The sequence below is a fragment of the Hakea prostrata genome, chromosome 2, assembly GCF_041222555.1.
Source record: "Hakea prostrata isolate BN-2017 chromosome 2, UWA_Hpros_2, whole genome shotgun sequence".
In the NCBI taxonomy this organism is placed as follows: Eukaryota; Viridiplantae; Streptophyta; class Magnoliopsida; order Proteales; family Proteaceae; genus Hakea; species Hakea prostrata.
The window spans coordinates 43,256,672-43,270,717 of NC_142601.1; the positions used below are offsets into that span (position 1 = coordinate 43,256,672).

General features: G+C 35.3%; 1 protein-coding gene across 1 annotated transcript; it reads left to right on the forward strand.

Moving 5' to 3' along the window:
* Positions 1-768: 768 nt before the first annotated feature.
* LOC149024402 (ABC transporter C family member 3-like) lies at positions 769-12,617 on the forward strand. Its single transcript, XM_089142937.1, is given in 12 exon segments — positions 769-2,700; positions 2,930-3,016; positions 3,102-3,224; positions 3,226-3,409; positions 3,412-3,758; positions 3,856-4,020; positions 10,553-10,847; positions 10,957-11,165; positions 11,296-11,601; positions 11,983-12,046; positions 12,183-12,422; positions 12,517-12,617. Coding segments are annotated over 12 exon segments (4,053 nt in total).
* The last annotated feature ends 1,429 nt before the right edge of the window (positions 12,618-14,046 follow it).

The window sequence follows — 14,046 nt, forward strand, 5'->3', positions numbered from 1 at the left end:
CTCATTTCAACTTCATGACCATTCATGGCCATTACCATGAGTGGGGGTTAAGGTCTTTGAATGGGTTAAAGCCTATTCATTCCAAAGAAGTGAATATGAGGTTACTTCCCCGTAGTGGGGAGGTTAGGTCAAGGGGGTTTATTCACATTAGTGGAGGAGGGACAACCATTGATTCTCCATTAGTGGAGAATTGATTCTCCCCTAGTGGGGAGGTGTGGTTTGGGCCTATATAAACCCAACCCTTCCTTGCATATTGTGTGCTATTGTGACTCTCCTCACTCACATTATTTGTTTTACAAAGTTCATTTCTTTCTTGAGTTGTCTAAGTGTTGTGCTCTAGCTTTTGGCTCCTTTAAGGGACTAGAAGAACTACCTCATCTTCTAGTTGGAGGTTGCTTTATCTTGGAGGTGGTGGTGCGAAGAACCCTTGGTAGTAGGGTGCATCAATTACCTTAAAGACAGCATCAAGGTGTGACTCAACCTCATCAATCGGTGGTTCGTTCGGTTGCTACTACAAGCTCTTCAAATTTGCTAAAGACGATCTTCATCTCTCAATTGTATTACGATTTCATCTTTGTATGTTTGAAGATTTTGTAATACAATTACCCCAACAGTTGGTCTAATCTAAAGATTGTTGTCCAATTGGATTTTACATTCAGAACACTCACTTGGTTTCTAATCTCTACTTACTTGCATATGAAGTTTTCCAATTCAAGTGAACATAGGTTGCCAATTCTATTAAGGATTTGGTGGACCTTCCACTTCCTAATGTCTTCTTCTTACCTTTTCATACATTTGAATTTGTACTGGAAATATTCATCCTCACCTTTCTTTATATGGGTCTCCGATTTTGTCTCGATTATTTTTGGTTTGTTCTTTTGCTATGTTGGATTTTCTGGAAGGAGTGAAGGGTATGAACATTTTCATCTTTCAGAGCCTCTTCTGAAAACTGGTTCTAGTGGAAGCTATAGAGACTCTAGAAAAGGTTCAAATTTTGGTGTAGACAGTTCTCCTTATGCAAATGCTAGTCTTCTTAGTATTTTTACATTTTCCTGGATGAATCCTTTGCTTAAACTTGGGTATGGAAAGACATTGGACCTTGGCGATGTTCCTCAGCTTGCAAATTACGATAGTGCAAGTGTTGTGTTTGCAAATTTTAAAGAAAAACTTGAATATAGTGGTAATAACAGTGTGAGAAGTGACTTGGTAAGCACACTGAAGTTAGTGAAGGCATTGATTCTCTTAATATGGAAAGAGATTTTGTGGACAACTCTATTATCTATTGTACAAGTATTCGCTTCATATGTTGGACCATATCTTATTGACGAATTCATTCAATATCTCAATAACCCTCACCAACTGAAGTATAAAGGCTATCCATTAGTTATCATTTTTTTCTTCTCAAAGATCACACGATGCTTCTCGGAGAGACACTTATTCTTTCAATTGCGGAAGATGGGAATCAGGATCCGTGTTGTCTTGCTTGCAACAATTTATAAGAAGGGTATCAAGCTTTCAAGCCTATCAAAGCAAGGCTACAATAGTGGGAAAAATATTAATTTGATAAGTGTTGATGTTGAAAGGATTGGTATTTTTAGTTGGTATTTGCATGATACATGGAAAGTGCCTCTTCAAATTGTTCTAGCATTATTGATCTTATACAAGAACCTTGGAATTGCTTCACTTGTTGCATTTCTTGCCACAATAATTTTGATGATAGCCAATTTTCCACTTGGAAAACTTCAAAACAAGTTTCAGGGGGAATTAATGGACTCAAAGGATCAAAGGATGAAGGTAACGTCTGAGGCATTAAGGAATATGCGGATTCTTAAGCTCCAGGGATGGGAGATGAAGTTCTTAGCTAAGATAACTAAGCTAAGGAACTTTGAAATAGTATGGTTGAAGAAGTTGCTTTATACGTCAGCTATGACTGCCTTTGTTTACGCGTCTGCTCCTATGTTTGTATCGGTGGTTACTTTTGGATTATGTACACTTATGGAAATTCCATTAGAATCTGGAAAGATTCTATCTGCACTTTCAACATTTGCAATGTTACGAGGTCCCATCTATAATTTTCCTGACACAGTTTTCATGATAGTTCAGACTAAAATTTCCCTTGATAGAATAACATCATTTCTTTGTCTGGATGATTTTCACCCGAATACAATACAAAAGCTTTCGACAGATCGAGTAGAGGTTGCCTTTGAGATAACTAAGGGATATTTCTCTTGGGACCATAATTCCCCTAATCCCACACTAAAAGATCTTAGCTTTCAAGTAAGGTATGGGATGAAAGTGGTTGTTTGTGGTTTTGTTGGATCAGGAAAATCTAGCCTATTTTCTTACATATTGGGAGAAGTTCCAAAGGTATCTGGAGCCATTAAGTTAAATGGGAAGAAGGCCTATGTTGCACAATCACCTTGGATACAAAGTGGCAAAATAATTGATAATATATTGTTTGGTAAAGAAATGGACAAGGAAAGGTATGAGATGATCCTTGAAGCATGTTCGTTAAAGAAAGATTTAGAATTATTTGCATTTGGTGACCAAACAATCATAGGAGATAGGGGAGTCAATTTGAGTGGAGGCCAGAAACAAAGAATTCAAATTGCACGTGCTTTGTATCATGATGCTGATATTTATTTGCTTAATGATCCCTTTAGCTCAGTGGATGCTCACACAGGAACTCATTTATTTAAGGTAATTTCTTTTCAATTCCTCTCTCTCTCTCTCTCTCTCCCCTCTCTCTCTCTCTCTCTCTCTCTCTCTCTCTCTCTCTCTCTCTCTCTCTCTCTCTCTCTCTCTCTCTATATATATATATATATATATATATATATATATATATACATACATACATATATATATATATGTTAAGTAAACATATATATTTTTTCAATACCTAAATCCTAGCATTTAATTTTTGTGATAGGAATGTTTGCTAGGAATTTTGGGTTTAAAAACAGTTATTTATGTTACCCATCAAGTAGAGTTTCTACCTTCTGCGGATCTTATATTGGTGAGAATGTATATGACACATTTTTATGAATTTAAATATTTAACTTCTTGTGACAGTGATTATTTGATATTTTCTTGTTTAATAGGTTATGAGAGATGGTAAAATTACTCAAACATGAAGGTATGAAGATATTCTTAAACCAGGAACTGATTTTATGGAGCTAGTGGGTCCACATACAAAAGCTATGGCGGAACTCGTTTTTTTACAATTATAAAACTACTTTGGATAATAATTCAACTGTTGGTGAGAAAGAACATGATAGTGTATTGTATGGTGAGAAATTTATTCAAAATGATAAAGATAGGGAACAAAAGAATTACAAAAGTAAAACATTGGTTATGCCAGGGCAGCAGCTTGTCCAAGAAGAAAAGAGAGAAAAAGGTGGAGTTAGTCTTTCGTTTACTGCAAATATGTTTCTGCTGTTTATAAAGGAGCTTTAGTCCCACTGATATTGCTAGCAGAAATTCTTTTTCAGTTTCTTCGAATATTCAGCAGTTATTGGATGGTATTGGTTACTCCAACTTTAGAAGATGTGAAACCTCAAATTAAAAGATCCACTATCGTCTCTGTTTATATTGCTTTAACCCTTGGGAGCTCTCTTTGTGTATTAGTAAGGTCCATGCTTATTGTAATAGTAGGATACAAGACAGCTACTTCACTTTTCAATAAAATGCATTTATGCATTTTCCGTGCTCCTCTGTCATTTTTTGATTCTACTCCAAGTGGAAGGATTCTAAATCGGGTTAGTAAATATACTTAAACTCATGAACCTAGATGATATTGTATTATTTCCATAATAGTTACAATAATTCTAAATGCATACTCTTTTTTGTATACAGATGTCTATAGATCAAAATGCAATTGATACTGATGTTCCACGTCAATTTGAGGAATTTATTGTCTCAATCTTCGAATTTGTGGGAACTATTGCAGTAATGTCACAAATTTCATGGCAAATGTTAATAGTTTTCATTCCTACATCTGTAACATGCATCTGGTACCAGGTATTTTCTTATGTACTTCTAATTATGTGTTCAAATTAAACTCATTTGGTTAATAGGACTTAATAAAAGGTTGTCAACCTCATTTTTGAATTTGCTTTATTACATGGAATTATATATATATATATATATATATATATATATATATATATATATATATATATATATATATATATATATATATTTATACCCCCAGGATGTGAAAGTGGTGATTTAAAATATTATATACAAGCAATCCAATTATCCCATCCCACATTTTCATGTTTAATGTAATTATTATATTACATAAAGAGCCTTGATTGTATGTAAGTTTTAATGAAAAGAACTTTATATATAATGCAGAAGCCAAAGTACACAAAACCTCTTGGAGTACAAAAACCTAGTTGTGACTATTATAATACCAAGAAAGCATAATCAATAACTAAGTTCATGCTCTTCATGTTGAACATTAAATTGCCGAGCTGCAACCAATAGACTTCCACAACAACATCCAAAATTTCTCCTTGACTAGAGAACCCAAGTTGTAGTAGTAAACACTTCCTATCTTTTTCGGCTGCTTTAACTTTTGATTATAGAGTTGATTTTGCAAGTCAAAGATTTAAATTAATGGTATAAACCCGCAAAGGAGTAGAAATATTAAGACATTGAGAAAGCCCTTCCTGATTTCCATCAGTATTCCCATTGTGGAAAATTGAATTCCTATTATGAAATAGGGGTTACATTGTTTTTGTCCTTAATGTTCAGCCAAAAAAAATATTAGACCAAATAGAAATAGGGGTTACATTCCTTGACTAGAGACCCTTGAATGTAGTAAACACTTCCCTCTTTCACAAAACAAAAAGCTAGTCGCACACTCCACCCCGCAACAATAGTTGCCCCAAATACACCCAGTCTCACTGGGTCCTTTATCTGCTACAAAGCAAAAAACAAAGATCAACATGAAACATCATTAACTGACCATGAACCTTGGGAGTTGCATGGTATCCCATTCCAACTCCCTCTAGATATGGTTTGGCCACAACCCTAATGGGGGTAGAAGTCTGATCATTGGCTGCAAATTTCATAAGAAAGTCTACAATTGGATTTGCTTCACGAAAATAGTGTGAAATTCAATGCGCTCCAAAAAATCCTTCACACCATGCCATTACTGCAACACAAACCATGGGATGTGAAGGGATTTCATAACCATCACAACCTTCAAGGATTCCATTTCTATCAAAGTTTTCCCACACCTAAGTCACATACAAGTATATTGGTTTTAATACCCAAGTACCATCGAAAGGAGGATCTTACCTTTGCCTCAGAACCACAAACCAGCCCACCCACTCTTGCATGTCATGGGTTTCCTAGAGTAGACCTATCAATTATAATTTGAACCACCCCGCTAGTGGGGTGGGTTCTTGTACAACCTCTCTAGGCATTCCTTGTTTTCAGCTACACCTTTAAAGCCAAGCATTGAATCACCTGAGCATCATTAGCATTTAGTGCCTCAACCTGATAAGTTGCCTCTGTAAATCCATTAATGCAGCCTTAAACACCCATTCTACCCCATGCCCCCTTTTATCATATCTCTTGGTATTACGCTTCAGCCAAATATATTAAGGAATGAGCATAAAGCCTTTCATCCACACACCTCCAAGGGTTGTAATATGACTCTTTCGTCTACATGAATGCGACACATCACCAAACGACTATTTCGAGGTTCACCTAATGTGAACACTTGACTAAACTGCCTCCAAAGTAAATTAGTGAGCCCACATTGAGCAAAGACGTAATCCATGCTTTTTATAGCCCTTCCACAAAGCCCACATTTGGAGGCCATAGCAAAACCACACCTTTGAACAAATGAGTCTGTTGGGAGCCCTCCCAACATGATTTTTTACCCAAATACACACTGCCTAGCGCAGTAGGTGCATACCCTAGACAACCTTGTTCCAATCCACCCTTCTGAACTTCCTTCGAACACAATTCCAAGTGATTTCATAGAAAAAGTACCATCTGTTTCCAACCTCCAATGGTAAGCATATCTCACACTCGATCCACTTAAAACAATAGACTAAGTTGTGGTAGACTAAGAAGGTGGAAACACCACTCTCCTTCATAGATAAAATCAACCACTCTATGAAAAAAAATACCGAAACATATTTACCCCCAACTAAGTACTCTCTACAATAGAGAATGGCCTCAACCACCTATTTGTCCATAAATTAACACACTCACCATTGCCTATAGTCCACTGATCTTGAGCACTTATAATCCCCCATACCCTTTTAAGACAAGGAAGAATAGAGGAACAAACATGACCTCTTTTCGGTGAACCGTCCTTAACCATGATTCTGGCTGTAAAAAAAGATCCCGTCAATGAGGAATCATGTTTAACCTTCCAAGCCAATCTACACAAGCAAGACAACTTAACATCCCTCAATCTCCTCAAGCCGAGGCCACTTTCTTCTTTTGGGTGACAAAGATACAACCATTTAGCTGTCACCAATTTGCATTGATTAGTCTTCCCTAACCATATAAAGTGCATCCACTAATTGGCCTGAGAAATTACTGAGGACAACCACCAGTACATAGAGAAAGTTTGGATGGAGGAGATAACAAACTTCACCAACTCTACCTTTGCTATTTGGGATAGTAAATGGCCTTTCCAACCTTGTAGACAAGCTTTGATATGGTCCATGATAGGTAAGAATCCATCCCTTGTCACCCTCCTTGTACAATGCTCCACTCCCAAATATTTTGTAAGTAAGGACACAACCTCTATTTTGCAGCACCTTCTTCAGATGCCTCTTTCTACTTTGAGCAAAATTCCCAAAGAAGATTTTGTTTTTCTCCAAGTTAATATATTGGCCTCCAAAAAGTAAAATATGCTTTTGATATGCAACAAAAAAAGTAAAATATGAACTGTCGATTTTATTGGTAGCACTGGTAGTTGGAACTTATAATAAAAATAAGATAGTCACTACTTAAGCTAATAAAAGTTTTTTGTTTCTTTGTTTGGCAGTTTGTATTTATATTTCTAACCTATTCTTTTTCTAAATAGAAGGATCAGACTTTTTTACTTTTTATAATAAAAACCATTATAGACTCATATACGAACCAAAACACTCACCCCTACAACATCAGTTGCCCCAATTACACCCAAACCCACATGTTCCTTTATTAAAGATAAAGCATAAAAACATTTCCAAGATACCATAAATACTAAACCTGAACCTTGGTAGCTCTATTGCATCCCACTGTAGCTCCCTCTACATATGTTTAGGCCATTCCCCAATAAGAGAGGAAGTCTAATCCTTTGCAGCAGTTTTCGCTAGGAAATATGCAATTGGATTTGTTTCCCAATTGCGGTGCAATATCCTTTCATCAATGCCATCAAAAAAGGGTTTCATCTCATATCAGGCCTATAGGACTATCCATGAAATTTTAAATCTCTCATTGCCCTCACAACCATCAATGAGTTCATTTCAATCCAAAGCTTCCCCACCCCCACATCACAAGCTGCTTTCAACCTCTTCATATGTCCTAAAAATGACACCCACGTACCAACGAAAAGATGACAGTACATTGGCATTTTAATCTCGAAGTAGACCATCCTCTTCCCTAGTCGGGGTTACCTAAAGCAGATGCATCGATGTTTAGCTTAACCCAACCCTCTGGCTGCCTTCTCCACATTACCTCTCTAGGATCATTGCTGGACCACCTAAACATTCACACCCAGCCAATTCAACACCTATCTATATAGCCCCACTGGATGACACTCCCATCCTATAACCCCCTTCATGCAGCTCTTTTAGGATTGCCTTCAACACCCACTCTACCACGCCCTAAGGATTGAATTTTCTGCTGTTCCATTCCATACAAGTGTAGTATGGTATTTGAACAAAGCCCCTCAACCACACATCAACCCCCAACTCTACCAAAGAATCCTTCGGGCTCCATTTGACAACAAATCACAGAATCTTTGCCAAACCTGCCCTACAAATGGACAATAGATAAAAAAAAAAATGCTCCATATCCCCAACAGCAGCCCCATAGAGCACACATTTAGAGACCAAGGAAAGGCCACATCGCTATACAAGAGTGTCCCTTGGGAGTTTCCGGAACATCATCTTCCACCCAAGCATACACTGTCTTGGCTGCAACTTCATTCTCAATATGGTGTTAAACCACTTCATGTTCCCATATTTCCTTCTAATGATATTCCACATAGACTTTCAAAGAGAACTGCGCATCCGACTTGGATTTTGAATGGCATTGACCCATCAAATGTGAATCACTCAAGACAATTGATTGAGTTGCCTCAGTGATAAAACCTAGCGTACTAGACCAGCTTGGAGGAAAAACCCACTCCCCCTCATGGAGAAAATCTGCCACTTTATTGGAAAAATTCAGGAAAATGTTTTCCCCAACTGTGTACTCTCCATATAAAGAAAGAGCCCATCCACTTGTCTACCCAAAAGTTAACACTCTCTCCATTTCCAATCATCCACTGTTCTTGATCACAAATAATCCCTAGACTTTCCAAAGATTACGAAGGATAGACGAGCGTACATTACCTTTTCTTAATGAACCATCCCTGGACAAAAGTCGAGCCTTCAAGAACGATTCCATATGAGAGGAGTCATGCTTAATCTTCTACCCAACTAGCACAAACAAGATAAATTCATATCCTGCATTCTCCTAAGACCAAGACCTCCTACCTCCTTGGGGCGACATAAATGCATCCATTTAGCTATCATCAATTTATGTTGCTCAATCTTCCCTGTCCAGACAAAATTTGATCCACTGCTCCACCTATGAAAGCATAGAAGACGACCACCAGTTATGAGTATTGTAGGTGCATTGCAGTATGCTACTCTGACCTGGCTAGACAATGTTTTTGCGGTGAATAAGTTTGTCAATTCCTCCACTCTCCAACCAACTTACATCACCAAGATATTAAGCACATTCTATGTTATTTGAAGGCCACCATTGATCAAAGTCTCTTGATCCCAAAGGACTCTACAACTAGATCAACGACATAACCAGATGCCGATTGGGTAGGTTTTGTGGATGATCACCAATCTCATGTCCTGGTCTGCCAAAAAGCAACGTACTGTCACTCGTTTCTCTACAAAATCTAAGTATATGGCACTGGCTAACACAACCATGAAACTTCTATGGATCTCTTCTCTCGTCACCGAATTGGGAATTGAAAGGGATCAACCACGGATCCTATGGTGTGACAATTTAGGGGTTACATATTTAACAGTCAATTCATTGTTTCATGCCTGGACCAAATATATTGAGATTGATTTCCATTTCGTCCATCAGCTAGTGGCTCAAGTGAAATTCATTTATGCAAAGGACTAGTTCGTGAATCATGACCAAGCCATTATCCATTGCCAAATCCCTATTCCTATGTGACAAGATGAAGCTCTCTAATTGGCTTGCTCCATCTTGAGGGGGGCTGTAAAGGATAAGGATTATCCAGTGGCATTTGAATTTCAAGTTTTTAAATTCATAACATCCAATAGAAATCTGCGTTTGAATTTTTATTTTAAATTTCAAACAATTCCATCTGTACATTGTATTTTAGAGTCTGTTACAAACTCAAATTCAAACAAATTGTCCCAGATCTAGACTTGTATTATTTAGAGTTTATACCATAGTAGGACTGTAATAGCAAAGAATTATATATAGAAATCACTTCCCAGAAGATGACCACGTATCTAACCTCTTCAATTTATGAATAATCAGTTATAATAATAGATTATGATTTTGCACAATAATCATTGGTGATTTATACACGTAATACATTTTTGTTGTTTAAAATAATTTTGGTATTTTTTATGTAGAATATATTATGTACAAGAGAGAGAGAGAGAGAGAGAGAGAGAGAGAGAGAGAGAGAGAGAGAGAGAGATGTTTTTTATTTAACAAAGTTAAGGATTTTTGTCTCTTATGAGAAACATAGTCTTAGAAAAATGAAAATGTGAAAGTTAGCAGATTAATTATGTGATAGTTACCTCTTTAATTACTCTTAATTAGAACACACATGAATCAATCTTTACCACATAGATAATAATAGACCTTTTATTTTGATAAGTCATAAACAAGTCCCCACATTATAGATATTAATTCAGTTCATTTATTTTGAATACGAATAAAAATAAAGCAAACCAAACATACTCTTTATATCTATATTGTCAACGAACTTAACTATGAAATTTGTCAAAGAGAGCCAATGTATGAATTCTAAATTATGAAAATGATTGTAATCTCAAAGTATTAAACTATCATATTTTTAAAAGGATTTTAAATCACTAAATATTAAAGATAAAAAAAGAATTAGCATCAAAAGGCTTGTCATAGTGCTTAAAAAAATTAATTTCATGTGGAGGGCAACTTTAGTTAAGCTAGCCCCTAGATAGCTATCTCTATTTTCCTTTTTTGAATTAATCATGTATTAAGTGTTAAACACAATCTCCATAGTGTGGAGAACATGTACTAAGACTTGATTTTCTTTCTTGTGAATATTGTCTTGTAGCATTACTACACAACTTCAGCACGCGAACTATCACGGTTAGCAGGAGTATGTCAGGCCCCAGTTATACAACATTTTGTTGAATCTAGTTTAGGTTTAACAACAATAAGATGCTTTGATCAAGAAGAAAGATTTATGGATACCAATATTAAGCTAATAGACATGTATTTTCGACCAAAATTTCATCTTTCTGCTGCAATGGAGTGGTTATGCTTCCGTATGGATGTGTTAGCATCCATCACATATGCCGTCTCTTTAGTTTTCTTGATGTCAATGCTGAAGGGAGTACTCAGTTCTGGTAAAGAGTTGAACGTAAAACCTCATAATATAATCTTTAAAGAAAACAATGTCAATCTTCTACATGAAAGCATAATTGTGAATTTATTTTAGTTTCTTTCCTCTTGAAGGTGTCATGGGTTTAGCAGTGACATATGGGCTTGCTTTTAGTATGCATGGAGTTGTATGGGATCTTAGTAGTCTTGAGAAAAAAATTATATCCGTAGAGAGAATATTACAGTATGCCAACATTTCTAGCGAGCCCCTTCTACTGGTAGAGGAAAATAAACCAGGTTATGAATGGCCAACACAAGGGAAGATTGATATTGTTAATCTACAGGTAATCCTTAACCTATATTCCTCATATACTGATTTTGTAGAATGTCTTAAAGACTAATGTTGCTAGGGCATTATTTTGTGTCCTATGAATTGTGCTAAATTCATACTTCGGTTATTGAATATGTATGTAGGTTCATTATGCCCCACACCTTCCTCTTGTCTTACGAGGTCTGACGTGCACTTTCCTTGGAGGAATGAAAGTGGGCATTGTTGGTCGAACAGGAAGTGGTAAATCAACACTTGTACAAGCTCTATTCCGCTTGCTTGAACCTACAACTGGTCAAATTTGGATTGATGGTATCAACATCTCTACCATTGGCCTTAAGGACTTACGACCAAGATTAAGCATTATTCCGCAAGACCCAATAATGTTTGAGGGGACTCTAAGAAACAATATTGACCCACTTGAAGAGTATACAGATGAAGAAATATGGGAGGTATGTTTTCTTTTTGGTTAATTAAAAATAAATTTTAATATCTAATAGACATAAGATGGACATACTTTCACTTATTAATGGTTCACGTATGAAAAATACATACCATAATTGAAGTTTTTTTTTTCACATTTATCTCTATGATCCCCTTTATCATGGTATTTTTGGAATCGTTTATGTTATTAAGGTATCAAACTATTTCACTGGTTGAGTAGAGTATATTTAACCTAACATGTCTTTTAGTTCAGACCTCATAAGCACATTTTTTTATTTTTTATTTTTCATTTTCACTTGATGATCCTAAGGTTATTCATTTTGTCTTGTTCAATGCTCATTTTTAGCAATCTAGTAATTGATATGGAAAAGATTTTCTTATTCTAATAGGCTTTAGATGGATGCCAACTTGGCGATGATGTTAGAAAGAAAGAAGAAAAACTTGATTCTATAGGTTTGTTTTTCATATTCCTTTTATAAAAAGTTCTTCAATATTAATTTATTTCGATACTGCTATAAATCTTATGATGTATATCTAAGTTCTAGTACACAACTCAAACTTGCTTTCTTACGTGTGATGATTATTGTAGTAACTGAAAATGGAGAGAATTGGAGTATGGGCCAGAGACAGCTAGCCTGTTTGGGCCGAGTATTGCTTAAAAGAAGCAAAGTTTTAGTACTTGACGAAGCTATTGCATCGGTAGATACTGGGACTGACTATCTAATTCAACATACACTTAAGGAATACTTCTCAGAGTCTACAATCATCACAATAGCTCATAGGATGACTTCAATTACCAGTGTTGATAAAGTCCTTCTCCTTGACAATGGTTAGTAGCTTACAATAAGTACATGTTCAATTAAATTTAGCAATATATCTTCTCATCCTTTCTGGTGCTTTGTATGTTTTCTTTTCTTGACCAGGCCTTGTACTCGAATATGATTACCCAACCAAATTACTAGAGAATGAGTCATCATCATTTGCAAAGCTTATTAAGGAGTATATTCAAAGACATAGTTCTTAGTCTCTTAGAAGAATAACAGTTGAGTTTTGAATTTGGATTTGAGCAAGATACATATTATTTTGGGTAAGAAAATGATGGAATAAATATTGAGGTAGCCTCTACCATTTGAGTTGGCATTGATAGTTAGTAGAGACATTGGTGGTAAATAAGAAGATTTTGGAGATAACAAGCTTTTTCTTCTTACATGTTTATAGTCTTTAGGTAAACTTTTGATGGTTTGGCATTATTGTTTTTATTTTGTCGTACTTCGATATTTCTTATTCAAAGATTGTTATGATTGGACTATACACCAACACTCCTACTTCCTGTTGTCCAAAGACGGTTCAAGTCATTCTAATCAATTATAATAAATCAAACTAGTGAAAGAAAAAAATATAATCAAAAATTAGAGTGAAGCTTACTCACACACAGGAAGTGAGAGAGTGACCAAGAAGATAAAGGAGATTAATATAAAATACAGATTTACTTACTAATATCCAAGAAATGTAATGTATAATGAAAAATAATAAATGGAGAAGAAAATTCATCAAATAAGAGTCTTTTTTTAATTTTTTTGGAGAACCATGAATAAACTCTGGATGTATACATAACTTTTCTTGAATAAAGCAAAATCTTATAATACCAAATTTTGTATATTAACGTGATTGTAGATACAAATGATACATCAATGTCTCCACATTAATGATTAATCTTCGACTCTAGAGGTCTTAGGTGGTATCATCTAACTATTTATACAATTGATTTTAATTTGGAGAAACAAAAAAGTTCTAGGGTTATAATATTACAATTGATCAAAGATATTTGTTTTATAGCTTTAGTCTCTCGGCTTGAATAAATGGATTTTCTACTCCAAAAAAATAATAATATTACAATTTATTACTTAAAATTGTAAGAGACATATCTCTTTTGATGCATATTACTTGAAATTGAAGGACATGCATTCCTGCAATGAATACACATGAAAATTAATTGAGAATCAATCATGGATCAAAATAATCAATCATTTACTATTCTATAAATTCCTCTTCACCAATGATATATAGTAAAAAAGAAAGCAACTTGAAAAATGACAATTTGCCCATCAAAGAAACATCTCTTAGCAAGGGTGAATGGAGATTTTCTTACTTGCTTAATTATATATGTTTCAAACAAGTAAACAACAATAGAACCTAGGGCATTCTCACCCTATGTGTTTATTTATTTTATTTTATTTTATGATCCATCAGTTTAATGATACAATGAAGTCAAGGTTGTTATCAAGGGTTTCCTTGTGCTAAGGCATCATAGTTCCTGGATACAACTTGAAGGTTTTATCTTTATTTACTACAGTTTCATATAGCAATTTACTTACATAGAGGTTTATCACTATGCACTATCATAAATGGTAGTGACACCTATGTTATAAACATACATTCACATATCCATATAT